The 23,845-nt window shown below is 40.8% G+C and overlaps 1 protein-coding gene across 2 annotated transcripts in view; it reads right to left on the minus strand.

Annotated features, from left to right (window-relative positions):
* Positions 1-23,845, minus strand: part of CDC42SE2 (CDC42 small effector 2) — a 118,140-nt gene that overhangs the window by 37,496 nt on the left and 56,799 nt on the right. For both annotated transcript variants that reach the window (XM_068980142.1, XM_068980143.1), the window contains exon 3: positions 15,321-15,657. In XM_068980142.1, the coding sequence (XP_068836243.1) occupies positions 15,321-15,374 (54 nt within the window). In that variant the 5' untranslated portion in view covers positions 15,375-15,657. The remainder of the gene's footprint in view (positions 1-15,320; positions 15,658-23,845) is intronic.

Here is a 23,845-nt window from a genome sequence, read left to right on the forward strand (position 1 = left end):
TAAATATGTCCCATAAATTACTAAAATATTACTACAGTACAATATGAGGTCCCAGAAATTACTTAAATTCTAAATCCTCTTTAACCACAAATTATATAAAGTTTGCATAAACATTTTACTCTTCTACAACTATGAACAGTTTATTACCTAGACTTTGCTGCTGCTAAGTCGCTTCAGTTGTGTCCGACTGTGTGACCCCATAGACGGCAGCCCACCAGGCTCCACCGTCCCTGGGATTCTCCAGGCAAGAACACTGGAGTGGGTTGCCATTTCCTTCTCCAATGCATGGAAGTGAAAAGTGAAAGTGAAGTCACTGAGTTGTGTTCAGTTCTCAGCGACCCCATGGACTGCAGCACACCAAGCTCCTCCGTCCATGGGATTTTCCAGGCAAGAGTACTGGAGTGGGGTGCCATTGCCTTCTTTTCTTTCTTTTTTCTTCTGATTTTAAAAATAATACAATTGAGGTCGTTAACTTTCTATCCCATTTGTATATACCAAGGCCATGTGAGAATCAGGACCCAAACCACCAACTCTGGTCAAATAAAGGCTTAATCCTCTTTATCCTTGCTGTTTCTACGTTTATAAAACCCAATAATCAGTAAAAACAAAACAATGCAGAGGTTCGTGCTATTGACGTTTCAGAAGAACCTTAGTTTTAGCCATTTTAAAAATTCCATGCCTTATGAAAAGATGCAGACTTTCACAGCATTCACACAAACGACAGACCATATACTGAAGAAAGGGTTTCCTACCTTCTCTCAGATGGTGAGATGATTTGCAAAAAGGATCTTTTAAGAAATGTTTCAGCATTCACATAAGCTGCCAGTTCATAGGAGCTCACTCACGATAGCTACTTAACATGACCTCCCCAAAAAAAAAATGACCTCAAAGATGAGGAACATTTTCTTTATGAAGATAGAGACAGTATTTTGTAATGAGCATAGAGAAAAAAATTGTGAGGACTTATCCACCATACATATGTATTATATATATATTTTTTTTTAACTATTTGACCACAATATTTTTTTCTCTTCCTACTCCACGAAAACATATTTCCTTGAGTTTCTTTCCTATTTTTTTCCCCCAGTGATAATTATTTTTATCACAAAAAAGGTAAAATTATCCTGCTTCTCACCTCCAGAGCTCCACGTCCTGACTTGTTCTGTATTCAGGTCTCAAATGTGAATGCGCTCACCTGGGAGTGTTGTAATGTTAGAGGAAAAGACTTAACCTTCCATTTTTACTTTTCATCTTTTTTTTTTTTTTAATTAAATTTTACTAATATTTAGTATACAGGATGACAGACATGCCTGGTGGTTTCTCAGTGCACTTCTATAATAGTTACTAGAAACACAGTAAATAGAACACACTCAGACTAATACTTACTCATACTTGAATCTAAGAATGAAAGCGTAGAATGAAAGAATGAAAACTCCTATAGCATAATATCTTGACTTACTCTGCTTCAAATCATCTAAATGTGTTTTTCTGTGTACTCTCAAAGAACTCATGGTATAATACCAATATGCAGAGGGGACAGTGTGGAAGAGCTAGATCGGAGAATTTTATTTCAAGAAATCTCTGATTTGTGTATAATCCTGAAACAACCAAAGTTTAAAAAAAAAAATCAGGTTACTTTTCATTCTCATCAAATTAAAATGCAAAATTAAACATTTCCTCTCAGACTGATAAAAACTGAAAGTCTGAAAATATCATGCATTTGATGAGTTTATGGAACAATGGTTGGTCCACTCAAACTGCTGGCAAGAATGAAATTTGGTAAAAACACATTTAAAACAGAAGCAAAGAGATTAAGAAGAGGTGGCAAGAATACAAAGAGTCCTTAATGACCTGGGTAACGATGACGGTGTGGTCAAAAACCCAGAGCCAGACATCCTGGAGTATCAAGCTTAGTGGGCCTTAGGAAACATTACTATACACAAAGCTAGTGGAGGTGATGGAATTCCAGCTGAGCTATTTCAAATTCTAAAAGATGATACTGTTAAAGTGCTGCACTCAATATGCCAGCAAATTTGGAAAACTCAACACTGGCGTTTTCCACAGGACTGGAGAAGGGTTGTTTTCATCCAAGTTCCAAAGAAAGGGAATGCCAAAGAATATTCAAACTACTGCCCCACTGCAGTCATTTCACATGTTAGCAAGGTAATGCTTAAAACCCTTCAAGCTAGGCTTCAACAATACATGAATCAAGAACTTCCAGATATACTAGCTGCGTTTAGAAAAGGCAGAAGAACCAGAAATCAAATTCCCAACATCCTCTGGGTATCATAGAGAAAGCAAAGGAATTCCTGAAAAACACCTACTTCTCCTTCACTGACCACACTAAAGCCTTTGACTGAGTGGATCACAACAAAACTGGAAAATCCTTAAAGAGATGGGAATATAAGACCACTTTACCTGTCTCCTGAGAAATCTTTATGCAGGATAAGAAGCAAGTTAGAACCAGACACAGGACAACAGACTGGTTTCAAAACGGGGAAAGGAGTACGTTAAGGTCATATGTCACACCCTGCTTATTTAACTTACATGCAGGGCACATCATGCAAAATGCCAGGCTGCACGAATCACAAGCTGGAATTAAGATTACCAGGAGAAATAGCTACAACGTCAGAAATGCAGATGATACCACTCTAATAGCAGAAAGTGAAGAGGAACTAACGAGCCTCTTGATGAGGGTCAAAAAGGAGAGTGAAAAAGCTGGCTTAAAACTAAACATTCAAAACAAAAAACCATGACATCTGGTCCCATCACTTTAACACAAATAGATAGGGAAAAATTAGAAACAGTGGCAGATTTTGTTTTCTTGGGCTCCAAAATCACTGAGGAAGGTGACTGCAGCCATGAAATTAAAAATGCTTGCTCCTTGGAAGGAAAGCTGTGACGAATCTAGATAGCATATTAAAAATCACTTTGGTGACAAAGGTCTGAATAGTCCAAGCTCTGGTTTTTCCCGTAGTCACGAACAGATGTGTGAGTTGGACCACACTGAGCGTCAAAGAATTGATGCTTTTCAACTGTGCTGGAGAACACTCTTGAGAGTTCCTTGGACTGCAAGGAGATAAAATCAGTCAATCCTAAAGGAAATCAACCCTGACTATTCACTGAAAGGACTGATGCTAAAGCTGAAGCTCCAATCCTTTGACTAACTGATGCAAAGAGCCAACTCATTGGAAAAGATCCTGATATGGAAAGACTGACCGGAGGAGGAGAACGGGGTGACAGAGGATGAGATAGTTGGATGGCATCACTGACTCAACGGACATGAAATTGAACAAACTCTGGGAGATAGTGAAGGACAGGGATGCCTGGCGTGCTACAGTCCATGGTGTCACTAAGAGCTGGACATGACTTAGCAACTTGAATTAACAACAATAACATTTAAAACAATTGTGTCTTATATGGTAAACACTAGTGTCCTTAAGACTTTAGAAACAGGAATTTCACCCATTCAACTCTAGAGAAACTTTTACATGTGTTCACCAGGCAACACATTCAAAAAGGCCCAAAAGAGCATTATTCATAATAGCCCCATATTGGTAACAATTCAGAATTTCAAAAGGACTATATGGATGTACATGGTGTAGTCGTACAACAGAACACGTTAGAGAAGAGGAAATTAAGTTCAGCTAACGGCCTCAAGGAGTAGCCATCATGGTCAACAAAAGAGTCAAAACTGCAGTACTTGGATGCAATCTCAAAAACGACAGAATGATCTCTGCTCGTTTCCAAGGCAAACTATTCAATATCACAGTAATCCAAGTCTATGCCCCAACCAGTAACACTGAAGAAGCTGAACAGTTCTATGAAGACCTAAAAGACCTTTTAGAACTAACACCCAAAAAAGATGTCCTTTTCATTATACGGGACTGGAATGCAAAAGTAGGAAGTCAAGAAACACCTGGAGTAACAGGCAGATTTGGCCTTGGAATGCGGAATGAAGCAGGGCAAAGGCTAACAGACTTTTGCCAAGAGAATACACTGGTTACAGCAAACACCCTCTTCCAACAACACAAGCAAAGACTCTACACATGGACATAACCAGATGGTCAACACCAAAATCAGACTGATTATATTCTTTGCAGCCAAAGATGGAGAAGCTCTATACAGTCAGCAAAAACAAGACCGGGAGCTGACTGTGGCTTGGATCATGAACCCCTTATTGCCAAATTCAGACTTAAAATGAAGAAAGAGGGTAAACCACTAGACCATTCAGGTATGACCTAAATCAAATCCCTTGTGATTATACAGTGGAAGTGAGAAACAGATTTAAGGCACTAGATCTGATAGACAAGAGTGCCTGATGAACTATGGATGGAGGTTTGTGACACTGTGCAGGAGACAGGGAGCAAGACCATCCCCATGGGAAAGAAATATAAAAGACGCAAAATGGCTCTCTGAGGAGGCCTTAAAATAGCTGTGAAAAGAAGAGAAAAGAAAAGGAAAGATATAAGCATCTGAATGCAGAGTTCCAAAGAATAGCTAGGAGAGATAAGAAAGCCTTCCTCAGTGATCAGTGCAGAAAATAGAGGAAAACAACAGAATGGGAAAGACTAGAGATCTCTTCAAGAAAATCAGAGATACCAAGGGAACATTTCATGCAAAGATGGCCTCAATAAAGGACAGAAATGGTATGGACCTAACAGAAGCAGAAGATATTAAGAAGAGGTGGCAAGAATACACAGAAGAACTGTACAAAAAAGATCTTCACAACCCAGATAATGACGATGGTGTGATCACTCACCTAGAGCCAGACATCCTGGAATGTGAAGTCAGGTGGGCCTTAGAAAGCATCACTACAAACAAAGCTAGTGGAGGTGATGGAATTCCAGTTGAGCTATTTCAAATCCTGAAGGATGATGCTGTGAAGTGTTGCACTCAATATGCCAGCAAATTTGGAAAACTCAGCAGTGGCCACAGGACTGGAAAAGGTCAGTTTTCATTCCAATCCCAAAGAAAGGCAATGCCAAAGAATGCTCCAACTACCACACAATTGCACTCATCTCACATGCTAGTAAAGTAATGCTCAAAATTCTCCAAGCCAGGCTTCGGCAATATGTGACCCATGAACTTCCTGATGTTCAAGCTGGTTTTAGAAAAGGCAGAGGAACCAGAGATCAAATCGCCAACATCCACTGGATCATTGAAAAAGCAAGAGAGTTCCAGAAAAACATCTATTTCTGCTTTATTGACTATGCCAAAGCCTTTGACTGGGTGGATCACAATAAACTGTGGAAAATTCTGAAAGAGATGGGAATACCAGACCACCTGACCTGCCTCTTGAGAAACCTATACACAGGTCAGGAAGCAACAGTGAGAAGTGGACATGGAACAACAGACTGGTTCCAAATAGGAAAAGGAGTACATCAAGGCTGTATATTGTCACCCTGCTTATTTAACTTCCACGCAGAGTACATCATGAGAAACGCTGGACTGGAAGAAACACAAGCTGGAATCAAGACTGCCAGGAGAAACATCAATAACCTCAGATATGCAGATGACACCACCCTTATGGCAGAAAGTGAAGAGGAGCTAAAAAGTCTCTTGATGAAAGTGAAAGAGGAGAGTGAAAAGTTGGCTTAAAGCTCAACATTCAGAAAACGAAGATCATGGCCTCCGGTCCCATCACTTCATGCGAAATAGATGGGGAAACAGTGGAAACTGTCAGACTTTATTTTTTGGGGCTCCAAAATCACTGCAGATGGTGACTGCAGCCATGAAATTAAAAGACACTTACTCCTTGGAAGGAAAGTTATGACCAACGTAGATAGCATGTTCAAAAGCAGAGACATTACTTTGCCAACAAAGGTCCGTCTAGTCAAGGCTATGGTTTTTCCTGTGGTCATGTATAGATGTGAGAGTTGGACTGTGAAGAAAGCCGGGTGCTGAAGAATTGATGCTTTTGAACTGTGGTGTTGGAGAAGGCCCTTGAGAGTCCCTTGGACTGCAAGGAGATCCAACCAGTCCATTCTAAAGGAGATTAGTCCTGGGTGTTCTTTGGAAGGACAGATGCTAAAGCTGAAACTCCAATACTTTGGCTACCTGATGCGAAGAGTTGACTCATTGGAAAAGACTCTGAGGTTGGGAGGGATTGGGGGCAGGAGGAGAAGGGGATGACAGAGGATGAGATGGTTGGATGGCATCACCGACTTGATGGACATGAGTTTGCGTGAACTCCTGGAGTTGGTGATGGACCAGGGAGGCCTGGTGTGCTGCAATTCATGGGGTCAGAAAGAGTCAGACACGACTGAGCGACTGAACTGAACTGAACGATCTCAATACAGATTAGTCTTTTAAATTTAATATTGAATTAAAGAAGAAAACACAATTATATCCAGTGCAACACCACTCATTTAAAGTTAAAACAGGTAAACCAACTATAGTGTTCAGGGCACACACAAATGGTAAAATCATAAAACACAGTAAGGAAATGATTTCCATAAGAAGCAGGGCAGCAGCTCCTCCAAGTGTTGGAGAAGAGATGTAAATGAGAATGCTAGGGTCCTTCCAGGGGTGTTCACAATGCTCCACTTTTTGACTTGGGTTGATTCATAATACAATTGTTTTATAACTGTTTATTATATAGTACATTTATAAGTAAAAGAAACTTTTAAATTATTTTTTGGTATGATAATGGTACTGTGCTTATGTTAAATAACAGTCATTACCTCAGAGATAAAACTATAGATATTTATAGATAAGATGAAATAATGCTTGGAATTTGACTTCAAAATATAAACAAGGCAAAGTAGATGCACTGATCAGATAAGAACTGATGTTGCTGAAGCTGAGTGCATGAGGTTGAGTATACTACAGTCTACTTTTGAATTATTATTTTTGCTGATGTCACTTTTTAAGAAATGATAAATGGCAGCAACCTCATGGCTTGCTAAGGAATAGCTTGCTTTACTGTCTTGTATATATCAAAAAACTCCAAATGAAATTAAATCAAGAGCAACTTAATAAAAGCATTAAAGAAAACAATTTCCTTTCTGACATCAACAAACATAAAAGCCTTCTAGTTTCTAAGAAAAATGGCCTTCTGCTACCATGTTCCTCCCACCCCTCACCCGCCTGCATCCCTGCACTTCTCCAGCTGGCATCCACATGGAATGCTAGGGACACGAACTGAGCACTTCCTGACCGTGCTCTCAGCACAAAACGGGACAGGGGCACCTCATGCCAAGAGCCTTTCTGGTTTGTCTTCAAAGTTCATGTACACAAATCCACACTTTCCCCACAGGTATATGAAAGGACACAGGGAGTACCACCCACCGTATCTGAGAGCAGCTTACTGTCTCTAGGAGGAAATCAGAAGCTGCTCCTCAGACAGGACAGGCAGTTCCAGTGAGTAAGATAATCTTGCTTCATTTCCAGGTATAGCAGATGGTTAAGACATTTGAATCAGTCCTCTGCACTCCCTTTCTACAACGTAGGAACATTTTTTTATTTCTCTGCTGATAAGGGTGATTTTTAATTTTCATTTACATAACTTCATCTGTTAAATGGTTTGAGAGGACTAAAGTTACACGTGAATTTTTTAGTTAAACAAATTAAGAGCATGCATCTGTGCATTTTCAGAAAAGGGAAAAATGACACCATATCAATCAAATTCACACCTCATCTAGGGTGTCTGGGAATGTGATTCCTGAAAAAGGAAGTTCTACACGAATCATGCCATCTGGGGTCATCATCGCACAGTATTGATGGAGATGCATCACACTTGAGCAAACAGTCTTGCCTGGCGTAGATCCTCTGAAATTCCAGAGTGCCCTTACTGAGAGCTTCCTCTAGCCACCTTTCACTGAACTATTACTGGCTCTTCCTCTAGGTCTAAGGTCTGCAAGCAGCCTCTGTCTACTGACCCACCCCATCTCCCTCCAACTGTTCACCTATTTCCCTTGAAGAAACCTCAGAGTCTCTAATACACAGAGAACAGTGCCCTTCATTTTTTTTTTAAATGGCAGTAACCACTTCATCACTTACATTCACAACCCCTACTATTATGGATTAGAACTGCACATCAAAATAACAATAAAGGTGGAAGTAAGAAAAGTTACTGCAGGAAATAAGCAATCTTATTTCAGAACATGCGAGGCACACGACTGAAGACGGCAGAGGAGGACCCCCTGGCAGCGCGGGAGGAGCAGGCAACGCACTGCTGCAGGACGCAGCAGGGTCAAGCAGCGCTGGCTCTCCGTCTGGGCACATAGGAACAGTCAAACCACTGAGAAAAGCACACGCGCTTCGCTTAAAGAACAAAGCCATCCAATGATTTCCCATTTCCAAAGTGTAAAAACCAGTCTTTCCGTGGCCTGGAAGGCCATACATGACCTGGCCCTTCACTATCTCTGACCTCACTTCCCACCACTGCGGCCTTGGCTCACAGCCACTCCGCCCTCTTTGATATTCCTCTTAAACATACAACCCTTGCGCTTCCAGAACTCTTGTACTCTCAAGTCCCTCAGACTGAAACGCGCTTCCCTACCTACCTGTGTGCCTTAAATCTTAGCTTAAATACCATTTCATCAAAGAGGTCTTTCCTGTACACTCTTAATCCCTCCCCCATTTCCCCTTCTCTATCTTTTTTTCTGCTTTCTTTTCCCACAGAACATTTACCATCACCTGACATCACAGACACGTATCAATTCACTGAAAATCTCCTCCACTAGAATGACAGTGAATTAAGTCATAATGTCTGTTTTGCCCACTGTTATTTCACCAGAACCTGGCTTGCTGGAGAAATATCGGTGTTAATATATGATGACTGGCATATACATCAGAGATAAACATTTCAGAGATAAACACCACTACAAAACATCAGTACCGTGCGGGGAAACACTATATAGGGAAAGCATGCAATGTGAATAGAAAGGGGGGAGGGGGAGGTTGTAAATCAGTATTTATTGTTTCTGAGGATAACTCAGAAGTTTATTACCTTAACCGTGGTGATGGCAGCATGTGTATACATACATTCACACTCAGATAGAATACATTAATTGTGCACAGTTTTTCGGGTATACCAACTATAAAGCCAAAAAAAGCTGGTGAAAAAGTCCACTAGCATTTTAATGCACAATAAGAAGTAGGTGAAAAATTCACTAAAGTCCTGTAAACAGCTGACAGATCTTGTTTTTTAAAAAGATTAAGGTGCAAAGCAGCAACCATTTAAAGATTCCTACCTTAGCATATATGTAGCAGCAACAACCGCAGCATTTACACTACAGCCAATTTAAAAGGTTTAGATGGCTCAAAAAAATGGGACTCTATTTTATTCTGTCCTATACTGTGCTAAAACTAAAGAGTAGGAAGGGAAAGTATGATTCTTATGCTACTACTCAGAAAAATGCATTCTAAGTTCTTTGCAATACTGAGCTGTTCCTTTTCCACACATGGAATGCGCGAGGGCAGGGGGTGGTATGGAGTGGGAGAGTCGCCGCACAGCACTCGATTCTGGTACAGACTTTAGGAAGCTTTAGAGATGACCAAGCAGCTTCCAAATAAGGCACTCCTGACACTGTCGACTAGAGCTGCAAGGTATGCTTTTGTAGGCTCTAAGCACACACAAAATTATTAACACACCCATTTTTTTCCTAATGCCAACAAGCCAGCTGTTTTTCCACTACAGTAACCATGTGGCCCCGTGAAGTGTTGTGTCATTTTTCTCAGCGAGTCAAAAATGTGGAATGTTTCATACAATTACCTATTATTAAACAATAACACAAGACAGACATGTTGTATGTGCACAGAAACACTCAAACTGCAAACACTTTGTGTATCAGAAAATGTATTTCTAATGTCCTGTACTTACAATTCTAAAGTCTCATGTGCCCACTCTTTAAAATTCCCAATCTGTACCTTTCTAGTTTGAGTATACCTCTAAAACAGAATGTTATACGCATTATGAATGCTGGCAATAAACAAATCAACCTTAGACAATATGGAAATAGAACTTGTGGTTTCCTGTCTGACATGTAAGGGGCTTAGAAGATGTCGTGCCAATCCACACAATCAAAAAGTTGAACTGAAAATCAACAATTCTCAGGTCCTTTAGAAAACTGAGATCACAGAACCAACCGTTGCCTCCAGAACTGGAGAGACAGGCCGGCACAGAAAACCACCAGGGTCTAGAGTGGAAACCTCCACGTCATGCAGAACCAGCGCAGGACAGCCGAAGACTGAGGAGCTGCTGGGTGAGGGGTGCGGGCAGCTGGAGCCGTTAGGAGGGCCTGTCTCAGGAGAGGCCCCATGCTCCTGTGAGTTTCACCACCAGGAACTCGACCGTGTTCTCAAAGTGAATGCCAGAGAAAACTCTCCTCCTTCAGCCAAGTGGAGGGGAAGGCAGACATTTTAAAATAAGCTACAACACTATACGCTGGTTCAGTGCGCTTGGTTCTGATGTTATCTGAACAGAGACAGGCCTATCTTCCCCGTCTCCTCTAAAAGGGTATTTTGTCTATCCAGAGAGTACTGTAATGGGAGCTATGCCACTGAAACAGATCAGATCCAACCTCTTTCCTTCCACAGTCTAACTCTTTTAGAGACGATGATTTTCCTCTCTGACTACGTTTTTCATGCTGGCTAGCTACAGTTAAAGAATGTGTCACAGCTATCCAGGCACTTGACTGGGAGTCTCTGAAGTTGGGGCTGGAAACGGAATGCGTGGCCTCTTTCTGGGGGAGAGAGGGAAGCATTCACAGAATGTGAGCGCTGGGAGGGGCCTTGGAGGGAATCTGTGGTAGGCAGCCTGTGAAGTTGGTCCCAACGATCCCCGTCTCCTGGAATTCATGCCTCTGTCTACTCCCCTCCCTTGGATGTGAACTAGATTTAGCGAGTTAATTCTACAGGCCAGAGTACAGCAAAAAGTGGTGGGAAGTCACGAAGATTCTGACGTCCACCGTGCCTGCCCTCTTCCTCACGCTAGCGGAAGCCAGTCACCACGCTGTGAGCTGTTCTGTGGCGAGACCTGCTGCTGCTGCTGCTGAGTCGCTTCAGTCGCCTTCTCCGATGGCGAGACCAGTGGGCGACAAACTGAGGGAGGCCTCCAGCCAACAAGGAACCGAGGCCCTTATTCCAACCGAGACTCTTGTCAGGATTCAGAGAGGAACTAAACCCTGCCAACCGGAGAAGGCAATGGCACCCCACTCCAGTGCTCTTGCCTGGAGAATCCCATGGACGGAGGAGCCTGGTAGGCTGCAGTCCATGGGGTCGCTGAGAGTTGGACACAACTCAGTGACTTCACTTTCACTTTTCACTTTCATGCATTGGAGAAGGAAATGGCAACCCACTCCAGTGTTCTTGCCTGGAGAATCCCAGGGACGGCGGAGCCTGGTGGGCTGCTGTCTATGGGGTCACACAGAGTTGGACACGACCGAAGTGACTTAGCAGCAGCAGCAGCAAACCCTGCCAATAACTGCTTCAGCAACCTAGAAAGCAGGTCCGCTTGGCACTGAACCCTGAGGTAATTATGGCCTCAGCTGACACCCTGTCACCTCGAAGATACCTTAAGTCAGGGGACTTGGCTGCACACTGCCTGGATTCCTGACCCACAGAATCTGCGAGATAATGGAAGTCTGTTTCAGACCACCATGGTTTAGACTAACTTGCATCATCTTAGCTATGGACAAGGAACTAGCAACCCACTCCAGTACTCTTGCCTGGGAAATCCCATGGACGGAGGAGCCTGGTGGGCTGCAGTCCATGGGGCAGCGAAGAGTCAGATAAGACTCAGCGACTAACACCAACTAAGTGCATCTGTAAGGTAACAAGTCTGTTTTAAGCCACTATGGTTTAGGCTAACTTGGATCATCTTAGGTAAACTAACACTTCACCCAATCCAACCTCCATATTCTCAGTGAACTAAAGGCGATCAGGGGAGGTTTGACACTTTGCCTGAACTCTGACTCAGACCACACCAAAAAAACCACACCTAGACCACTGCCACACACAGGCCCTAGGTAGGGTTCTCACAGCAACTTACAATCGTTGCTGCTGTTCAGTCACTTCAGTCGTGTCCGACTCTTTACAGGCCCACGGACTGTAGTCCACCAAGCTCCTCTATCCATGGGAACTCTTCCAGGAAAGAATACTAGAGGGAGGTGCCATTCCTTCTTCAGGGGACCTTCCGGGACCGGGGATGAAACCCACGTCTCTTGCACAGGCAGGCAGGTTCTTTAGCACTGAGCCACCAGGGAAGCGCAATATATAACACCCTTCTGCAATCTGGCACTATGGAAATTTGCCTGTTGTTCTTAACAAAGCCTCCCCTCAAAAGAAACCTATTTTGCCAGCTCCTAATTGACTGGGGTTGTATCAGAAACTAACCAGCCTTGGGGAAGGGAAACATCCAACTGCAGCCTCCTCCAGCCTGTCTCAACTAAGGAGTAAAAAAACAAAACTGAGAAGCTCTTGTGTAGGTCACAGTGCAGGGGCACAGGCTCACTAAAAGACTGAGACCTGACCAGAGCAGTGTCACGCTTCCCCATCTCCAACACCTCACCAGTACATCAACAACACTCCTGTGTGAAAATGCAGGGAAATACGACCAAAAGCGCTGGCCCTCTCAGACCTTACTTAGAGAGAAGTCCTAGGGAAACCTAAGACAACAGAGCACAAAGCAAGGACACCACAGAAAATGTTATCCTGGGACACCTACAACTACAGCAAAGAATAAGCAAAGCCTAGTCCCCCACAGATAAATATAAAAACCTGTTTCCCTCAGTTTCTTTCACTCAGCATATTATCACAAACGACTTTCAACAAAAATTACAAGGCATAGTAAAAACAGTACAGTGACAGGATTCAAGCATTCTAAAATCTTTCACAACTGCTGAAAATGCAACCATTGGTAATATAAGTCATAAATGATAAATTATGTACAATAACAAATGCACAGGTAAACGTGGTTACTGGAATAAATATTCATTTTATGCTTAAGTAAATTTGAACCTTTCTCATTCAAAGTCAGGAGAAGCAAGAACGTTCTACCATCATTGACACTATTCAATATTATATTGGAGGTCTAACCAATGCAGAAAGATTTCAATAGGGAAAAAAGTTTACTTATGAGAATTAAGACAAACAAAGTGTCACTATATAGAGAAATTTAAGAAATATAAAGTGCTCACTATAGTATCTGGATAAAAAATTGGTGTATAAAATTAATTGCTTACAAAATAGTAAAAAAAAAAATCCACTAGGAAATGTAATAGCAAAACAATTTCATTCAGAATAGCAAGGAAAATTCATTTTAAAAAATCTATAAAAAACTGAGCAAGAAATACGCAAAACTTACATGATGAAAAATTTAACTTACTAAAAGAATATGAAAAGGTCTGTACAAATGAAGATGTATGCTATGCTTCTCAATGGAATTACTCGAAATTTGAAAGGTGTCAATTCTCATCCAATTACATCTAGATTCAATGCAATTCTAAAGTAAACACCTAAAAGATTTAAAAGATGCATGATATATCTCATTCAAAGAAAAAAATACAAAACATAACACAGCAAAAACCCATGTCATAACAATCCAGCTTAAAAATAAGACTTATCAAGATCGTTTAAAAAGAAGAGCTACGTACTAAGTAACAGCAGCAGGTACAATGGCACGGGTGTAAACATATGTAACCAAAAGAACAGAGCAGGTTTTAAGAGTAGTCTCCTTAAATGTATGAAAATGTAGTCTATAATAATGGTGACATTTCATATCTCTAATAAAAAGACTGGCTATTTAATAAACTGTTTTTAGATAGCTGACTTAACATGAAAGAATAGTCAGACCCCTACCTCACCCCACACAAAGCAACTCTCCATACTTCATGGATCAAAGAACTAAATGTAAAAAACGGCATTACAAAAGTAGTAGAAGGGAAGATGGTGGGGCAGTTAGCAGTAGGGATCTGCATCCCCAGCACCACTGCACAGGCATTATCTTTCGGCTGTATCTATTCTGGAACTCTGGAGTCTCTTTAAGGCTGGCAACTTCCAGGAGAAAACTTGAAAGGTAAACTGCAGCTAGTTTTAGTCACCGTCAGCTCTCAGCAGAGGAGCAGAGCAGGGCTCCCCTCCTCCCATAGCTGAGGTCTATGCACACCACCTCTGGGGAGCCAGGGTGGGCAAAAAGGAGCCTGGCCTCCCAACATCTCCACTTCTGATCGCAGAGGACCAGACCAGCAGATGGGCCGCCACTGCTGGTGCTCAACTCCGCAACTGCTGCAAGCCCCTCATCCTCTGGCTGCAGTGACTTCCAGAGGGTTTAAAAAGCCAGTGCCCTTTTTCTCCTCCCTGCCCTCACTTTTCCATATTTTCCCTTTTCCAGAGCCAGACATTAAAGACTAGGACATTCAAAAACAACTGCATGTACAAGGAAAATTAAAAAGTGACTGCGTATGTATGACCAGGGAAAGGCTCAGAAAAGATCTGAAGAGACCTGAAGATTACACCTCATTCTTCCTTTCACACCGTTACAAATGTTAAGCCAAGCAGAATACAATAGAAATTCATTTATTCAGCCAGTCAGCCAGCAAACCAGCTAGCATGTATGACCACATTCTCCAAGGCATCAGATGCGATCCTGAAGACACAAGGTAAACACGGTCAGAGGCCCTAAAGAAGAGACCAAGGTGGTGACTGCGCAAGAAGTCCCATCCTCGCCCAGGAAAATGAACCAAAGGAGCTGCTGGAAATATCGCTGAGGGATTTTCCCCTACGTCAGGAAAAGGCTGGGGAAGATTTCACAGAGTTGACACTCGACACAGGCATCTTAAAAGACGAAGAGGACACTGGAGGGGGAGGAAGAATTTTGGCAGAGGTGACAAAATGCACCAAGGGACAAAAGTGAGGCAGGTGCCAAGAAATGGCCAGCGAAGACGACTTACTGTCCACTCAGGGCAAAAAAACTGGAACCTACGTCTACAGAGAAATAAGGGTAACGGCATCTTCCCCCGAGAACTGCTGCGAGGAAGAGGAGACGGTCAGTCCTGGCTCGCCGTCTTCCACCCACTGATCTCCAAAGCCGACTCGGCTGTTCTGCCGCAGGGTGTCTCCCTCCCCTCTCACGGGTCCACCAGAAGGTGGTCCCTTCTCAATCACACACGGTAGTGCAGCACAGTTCTTCACACATAGCATTTACTCAAAAGCAAACTTACTTTTTTCTTTCTTTAACCAGATGTTTAAGATTTCACTGACAGGCCTTGGAACTGCCCTGCAATCACTACTGGGATCCTGGTTTTAACCTGAGAATCAACAGTACGCATAACAAGTACCCCACCCAATTTGTATGTATATCACTTCATACTTACGGGTTGAGGCTGTTCTGCAATACAGCAGTTGAAACACAACCAGAATTCACTCATGCTGATAGTCCAAGTTATAAACGAGCACCAATGAGGTTTCCAAATCTCAACTCGGGAAGCTTCACAAAGCACGTTTCCCAATGTGATCAATGTCCAATGATGCCAAAATAATTATTACTTCTCTGTGCTTGTTCCTGGAAGTCAAGTATCTTTTACAGTCAGTCTAATAAAGAAAAGGTCAGATTATTTCCTTTCTTTGTTTCTGGTTCTACAGAGACTTGTTTCTGAACCACCAGGAAAAGTATAAAAATTGTTGTCTTGACTCAGGGCCTCAACAGGTGGTCTAGAAAAAGAAAAAAGAAGGAAAGAAAACAAGTTACTTTACTTATCCTTAGAAGCTTATTTCTTAAATCTCTGATAAAATTAAAAATATTTCAAAAAAACTAAACACTGAAAAAAAATCAAGACTTTGATAAGTCACTCAACAAAAAAATATTTAAGTACTGAGTGTTATGTACTAGTAACATAGGAACTCAAAGGAAACAGTAATCCTTGCCTTCACAGAGCATTCTGTTTTGTGGCTATAAAAGCTTTTCCCAAAGCCATGACTCTAAACCAGGAAGACATAAATGACTGCTGTTTTTGCATAGAAGATCTTCAGTGAAGATTAATGCATACACGTTCAATGGCACAAACGTAGGCCATAACAAGGCATGAATTTGGGACCCTCATTCTACACAGTCCAGAGGACGTGCCTTATATTATAGGAAAATGACACATTAAGTTTTAAGCATATGTTCAGAGATGATAAGAAGGAAGAAAACGTACGCTATCACCACAGTTAAAATTCAGAAACTGGAATGCATTTTCAAGGAGAGAGGAACTTTTCTCACCTCACCCAAACTCTGAAACAAAGAAGTAGCAGTCTTGCAACTGACTCTGTCCAATGAAGCGAGTAAATACTATCAAGGTTTATAAGCTCAAAAGAAAAGTGTGTTTCATTTATGTCTGCAGCAAGAGTATTAGAGCAAAGGGTTGTACTTACAACATCATCAACATTATTTCAGCTACTATTTACTTGACAAGCTTAATTCCACCCTGAATCAAAGATCTTGGCCATTAAAAAATTACTGTGAAATCTCTTTTAACCAATTCTATGAAAACAAACATGCCTTTGTTTGACACTGAAATTCTTTATGCTCACCATTGCTACTGTAGCACATACAAACACTGAATTACTCTAATGTTTCAACTCTACTGGATTTGAAATCTGAGGTTTTAAAATCTATTATATGATTTATTCTATCATCATATTTTCTCATCTACATACAATGCCAGGCAACACCCTTTTTACTTATAATTTATCTTTGCCAGAAACCACTGTCAAATTAATTTTACAATGGAAGGTGTTTTATTTTCTTCACTTTTTAACTAAGTAAATGTTCCTTCTGTTTAACACTTAAAATTAATCAATGGCTTCCCTATTTAGAAATCCACATTTCCACAAATTCGAATTTCCTTCCCAGAGTAAAGCTATTCCTTATTTTGAAAATTTTAAAATACACATTTTCCCACTACATGTGCTACTCTGAAAGTGATATTCACAATAATTCTTAATGTTTAGTTGGAGAATGACTGCTTAAAGTATAAGAATTTGTATTGCTAGAGATAAGACAGAAAAGATACTTAAGTGTATCACCTAGAAAACAGACAGGATGAAATATATTTTCAAACCAAGGGGATGTTTGCAGCTCCACAGGTTTTTATTTGCTAAGTAAACATTTACGTCTAAAATGTTTCAAACACGCCTTGGAATATCATACCCATATACTTTCCATCTTCTTGCTTTTCTAAACAAAAGTTCTTTTTAGAATTTTTTACAAATGTGTATATTCTTAAAACACATTTATACATAACACCTTTAGAGAAGTACTGAATTTGTCACAAAAATTTCCACAGACACTAATAATAAATATACTCATAGTTACTTTCACTTCCTGAGCTCAGTGTTGCTTAAATCACATCCACATTGAAAACCTTACTTTTAATACCTTAAGATAACAAAAGTGTCACTTTGCAACATCAACAACTAAACTTGGCTTTAAACACAACTCAGCAGATTCCACACATAAATTAGGGGTCAAACTGGACGACAGCACCAGAGCATTTCACAAACCATAGTTTCATTAGACATAAGGTTTTAGAAAAGCTTATGTGAACTGTCAGGCTAGTTAGTGATTTGCAGAGCTTCCTCGCATTAAAAGCTCAGTCTCTTGACTTTCAGAGACTGGCGTACAGCAAAAAAAGTATAGAAGTAAGCAGTATGCTCTGGCAAAAATATAACCTCCTCAGCCCCTTCCCCTTGTCCTCCCTTTCCACACCTAAATCAAATGCTGCAGATATAAGCTTCATACTTGTGTCAACAGTTTCACTGCTGGCAATTTAAAGAATTTATGTCCCAACATCCTACACACAAATCAATAAAACAAAACTTCTTAGGTCAACTTCCAAAGAAACAGTAAGGCCATGACTCGGAAAAATAAAAACAAGGCAACGAGGCATACCTCTAACCAAATAATTTCTTTTCCTTTTTTTGTGAAATACTTTGACTCAGTTGAGGTACAGAGCATGCTTAGTTTGTGTGAAACAGAATTGGATAAAATTTAGAATTCAGACTTTGAAGTAAAATAACGGTGGCAATTTTTAAAACTATCTTAATTTTTCACAATGTTAGCCTGAGGAACTGACAAGCTCTGTTAGTTATAAAAATGGAATACTACACTGCCAATGTTACAGGTCTGAAATGAGGGCTAAATTAGGATGTACGTAAGGGTAGTGCACATATTACAAAGAGTTACACTGATATAAGATGCTCTTACTTGTTATCAAAATTAAAATAGCATATGACATAACAAAATGACATAACAAAAATAATGTGTAACAGTCGTGAATTTTTAGCAAACAACCTGACAGTCTACATTCCCCACCACACCAAAAAAAAAAAAAGAATAAAAAAATTTTTAAAGAACTGACACAATCTACAGAGTGGGAAAAAAATATTTGCAAACAATGCGACCCACAAGGCCTTAGTTTCCAAAATGTACTAACAGTTCATACAACTCAACAACAACAAAAACAGCTTAATCAAAAAATGGGCAGAAGACTCAAGAGACATTTCTCCAAAGAAGAAACACAGGAACATGAAATAAGTGCATGAAAAGATGCCTGACACTGCTATCATTAGAGAAATGCACACCAAAACTACAGTGAAGCACCAACTCACACCAGTCAAAATGGCCACCATCAAGAAGGCTACCAATAGTGGAGAGGGTATGGAGAAAAGGCAACCCTCCTCCACTGTAGGAAGGATGCAAATTAGTACAGCCACTATGGAAAACGGGCTTCCCTGGTGGCTCAGACGGTAAAGTGTCTGCCTGCAATGTGGGAGACCCGGGTTCCGTTCCTGGGTTGGGAAGGTCCCCTGGAGAAGGAAACGGAAATCCACTCCAGCACCCTTGCCTGGAAAATCCCATGGACGGAGGAGCCTGATAGGCTACAGTCCATGGGGTCGCAGAGAGTCGGACCCGACTGAGTGACTTCACTTTCACTTTCCTACGGAAAACAGTATGGAAGTTCCTCAGAAAACTAAAAATAGAATTACCATATAATCTAGCAATCCCACTCCTGCACATATACCTGAAAAAACTATAATTCAAAAAGACACACGCACTCCCATCTCTACAGCAGCACTATTTCCAATAGCCAAGACATGAAAACAACCAAAATTTCCATCGAGAGATGAATGGGTAAAGATGACGTGGTGCATACATACAATGGAATACTACAGACACAGAAAAGAACAAAATGATGCCATCTGCAGCAACACGGACACAACGAGATCATCACACTACGTGAAGCCAGTCAAAAAGAGAAAGGCAAATACCGTATGCTATCACTTCTATGTGGAACCGAAAACACTGCACAAACGAATGTATATATGTCGCAAGACTCAGAAGAAGCTTGTGGCTGCCAGAGGGATGGGGGCTGGGGAGGACTGGGCTGGGCCTTTAGAGTTAGTAGACGCAAACTAGTCCACATAGAAGGATAAACAACAAGGCCCTACTGTACAGCGCAGGGAGCTATACATCCTAAATGACCGCAATGGAGAATAATATAAAGAAGAATATGTAACTGCGAATAACTGAGTCCCTTAGCTGTGCAGTAGAGATTGACACAATATTGTAAATCCCCTATACCTCAATAAAAAACTGGAAGAAAAATGAACTGTACTTCATTCATACAAAAGAACACTACAATAAGTGGTAGCTTCATCTAACACACTGGTCAATTCTCACTGCCATGTTATTGAGGACAAAATAATGCACATGGAAAGACCTTATGTATACGAATTTCAAAAAACAAGTTCAAAAAAAAAAACTTCAACTAAACTATTTTGTGTAGAGATGCATAAGGAAGTGTAAAAAAGTAAAGCTAGAAAATTATAATACAAGTCAGGAAAGTGGTTATCTCTACGGCTGAGGGCAGGAATTAAGAATAGCAAGAGATGCACAAGGGCTCTTGGAATGCTGATAACATTCTACACCTCTTGATCCAGGTGGTAGTTACTCAAGTACTTGCTTTATAATTTTGTATTAAATGTACATTTATGGTCCATGCAATTTTCTACATATATCTTTAAGTAACAATTTAAATATATAAGTAAAAGAAGAAAGTACTAACAATTTTAAGTTGTTGGAGTCATGGAAATGCAAAAAAAAAAAAAAAAATCAAATAAAAATGAACATCCTTACTAGAGACTCTGAAGGACCTGGTAAAATTTGGGATGTTTGGGCGGGGAGAGGGGTAGTAAGATCTGAAATTCTAACAGATGCCAAAGAGGTCTCCAACAGAAATGCAGAACCTACTAACCCATGACCAAGTCTGAGTTCTCAGTAAAGCTATATCATAGCTTCACCAGCACTAAATCTGTCTCAATCTAGTTAAAATCATTCTTTGGATAGTGACTCGTGGTACAAAGTTCTTCCAGCAGCGGTGGGGGGTGGGGGGGTGGGCAGGGGGGAACATTCTGAAAAGAGCTTTCAAACTATGCATTTATCACAGACCTACTATTCTGCGGCTAAAGTTCAAAATTAAGCCACTGTTCCCTGAACTCAGTTATAAAAGGCACACTTTTGGGGGCATATGCAACTACTGAAGTAAGGTTAGTTTTTCTTCTTAGAATGACTGATTAAAGTTTATTCTTTCCCATTGTTTCATGTAAATATAATCACATAGTATTTTTTTTAAAATCTGGCTTTTTTCATTCTGCACGTTTCTGAGATTTTCCATGATGCCTCCATCAGCTAATTCATATAGACTTCCACTGTATAGACACAGCACAATGTAACTGTTTCTATTTGTTATTTCCAGTTTTGGGCTATTAGAAATGCTTCTGTGAATTAGTATATACAAATATTCATGTGAAAAGAAATTTTCATTTCTCCTGGGTAAATATTTAGAAAGAGAACTACTGAGTCACATTTTAAGAACAGTTTGAACTTTAAACTGTTTTCCAGTTTTCCAATTTGGTTGTTTAGTTCAGTCGCTCAGTCGTGTCCTACTCTTTGCGACCCCATGAATCGCAGCATACCAGGCCTCCCTGTCCATCACCAGCGCCCGGAGTTCACTCAGACTCACGTCCATCGAGTCAGTGATGCCATCCAGCCATGTCATCCTCTGTCGTCCCCTTCGCCTCCTGCCCACAATCCCTCCCAGCATCAGAGTCTTTTCCAATGAGTCAACTCTTCGCCAGCTTTAGCATCATTCCTTCCAAAGAAATCCCAGGGCTGATCTTGAGAATGGATTGGCTATCTTGCGTTTGTACCAGCAACGTATGAGAGTTCCACTTCCTACCAACACACTGTGTCGTTAACCTTGTTAATTCCAGTCATTCCCTGTGTATGAGGTACTATCTTGCTGTGATAGCAAGCCATTCATATATTTTCTTCTTGGCTAGGTATAATCAGATCTTTTGCCCATTTTTTAAATTTATGTGCTTTTTCAGTTGTGCTATTTCCATATTTTAGATCTAGTCCTTCGTCTGATAAGTATATTGTGAGTATTTTTTTCCTGGTCTTTGTCTTTCCACTTTTTAAAAAACAACATGTCTCAGATAGTTTAAGTTTATTTTTTAATAAAGTCGAGTTTATCTATTTCATCTTTTATGATCTGTGTTCTAAGAAATGTTTGCATATTCCCCCAAACAGCTTTTCTTCAGTTATTTTTTCACCCACAACTTTCATTTTTTACGTTCAGTCTATAATCCTCTTTTAGTTTTTACTGGTAGTACAAAGTAAAGGTTAATGGTTCCTTTTTTTGACATGGATATACAATTGCTCCAGATCATTTCCTGATGCATCCCTTTGCCTATAGACTTGATTTGGTACCTTTTACTGAAAATCAAATAACTGTTAAGTTTGGGTCCATTTCTGGGCTGATTATTAATTACACTGACCTATTCCTATACCAGAACCAGACTGCCTTTCTGATACATGTATGCGAATGCTAAGTCTCTTCAGTCGTGTCCGACTCTCTGCCACCCCATGGACTGTAGCCTGCCAGGCTCCGCCATTCATGGGATTCTTCAAGCAAGAATATTGGAGTTGGTTGCTCTGCCCTCCTCCAGGGAATCTTCCCAACCCAAGGGTTTGACTCAAGGATCGAACCCGTGTCTTATGCCTCCTGCACTGGCAGGCAGGTTCTTTACCCCTAGCGCCACCTGGGAAGCCCTCTATAGTTTTATACTACGACTTTAGTCAGACAGTAATAAATCTTTCCAAGCATTCTTTTACAAGATTACTTTGGATTGTCTAGATGCTTCACATTTCCATACACGTTTGAGGATCAGTTTGTCAATGTCTAAAATAGAAAAAATTGCCTCTGAATCTGACTGGGAGTGCATTTTTTCCTGACATTTGGAAATTTACATTTTAACAATATTGAATATCTAATCCATTAACATGGGGCTTCCCTGGTGGCTCAGCAGTAAAGTATCCACCAGCCAATGGGGGAAGCATGGGTTCCATCCCAAAGCTGGGAGGATCTCCTGGAGGAGGAAAGAGCAAAACTCACTCCAGCATTCTTGCCTGGAAAATTCCAGAGAGAAAGGAACCTAGCATCTGCAGTTCACAGGGTTGCAAAGGAGTCAGACACAACTTAGCAACTAAACAACAACAGTCCATTAACATGGCATATCCAAAAGTCTAGACTGTACAGGTTTCCTATGTATTTTCCGTTGCATCACTTTTGTTTTTTGAACTTTGTTTACCGCCTTCCTCAGAGAGCTTCTATTTTTCCTTTTTTGGCTGCACTGCATAATTTATGGATCTTAGTTCCCTGACCAGGGACTGAATCTGGATGAAAGTGCAGAGTCCTAACCACCGGACAGCCAGGGAACTCTCCGTATGAAAGCTCGACAGTCAGAAAGTCAAAAGTCGATTTTCATCACAGATTAGGGGGTTTATCTTACTTTTGACAAATTTTCATCATGAATTGGTTTATTTTACCTTTCCCAGGATAATAAAGCTATCATCCCACATAGTTTCATTTAGGTTTACTTTTACGAATTATCTCGGACATTAATATTTTATAGGTGTAGTTAGGTAGCATTTTCAGTCTACCCAGGCTTTTCCTTTCTAACATCTTCCTTTTCCCCTTAATTAAAACTCAAGTACTTAACCTAAACATATACATATGTACGGGAGGGCTTCTTATGTTGGCTCAAACCTGACAGAGTCTGCAATGTAAACAGAGAAATACACAAGAAAACTACTGTTCCCTTCTGAACGCCCACACTTCTCACCCTCCTATAAGAACAAACACCACACCCACCCTTTCTAGCTTTAACAATAAATCCTCCTTTTCCTTTCCTGCTATGCTCCTTCTTTCCTTTTTCCAGTTTCTCTCTCTCCCTTTTCTATCTCTTCATCCGTTGTCCTAAAACTGTTCATTAGCGATACAGAGTTAGAAATAACAATTCTGTGACAGAGTAGGTTCTCAGTTATTAGTTCTTGGATTGAAAGCTATCTTTTCTCCTGAGTCTAGGTAGATATTTATGCCCACCTCCTAATGAACATCTCATGTGGTCGCCTTGCTAACATTATCTGTAACACTGGATTCACTGGCTTTCCCCCCACATCTGTGCCTATGTTACCTTTCTTGGTGGGTGGCATCATCATACAAGGTTTACCACTCCAATACACATTCAAATTCTATTCCACTACCAGCAGTTCAGGGAATTAAAAATCATACTGTAAAATACTTTCTTATATTTAAGCAAATTTTTACTCTTATTCGGGGCTTCGCAGCTGGCGTAGTTGTAAAGAATCCACCTGCCAATGCAGGAAACATGGTTTCAGCCTCTGGGCTGGGAAGATCCCCTGGAGAAGGAAATGGCAACCCACTCCAGTATTCTTGTCTGGAAAATCCCATGGACAGAGGAGCCTGGTGGGCTACAGTCCATGGGGTTGCAG

The sequence above is a fragment of the Capricornis sumatraensis genome, chromosome 9 (assembly GCF_032405125.1).
Source record: "Capricornis sumatraensis isolate serow.1 chromosome 9, serow.2, whole genome shotgun sequence".
Taxonomy (NCBI): Eukaryota; Metazoa; Chordata; class Mammalia; order Artiodactyla; family Bovidae; genus Capricornis; species Capricornis sumatraensis.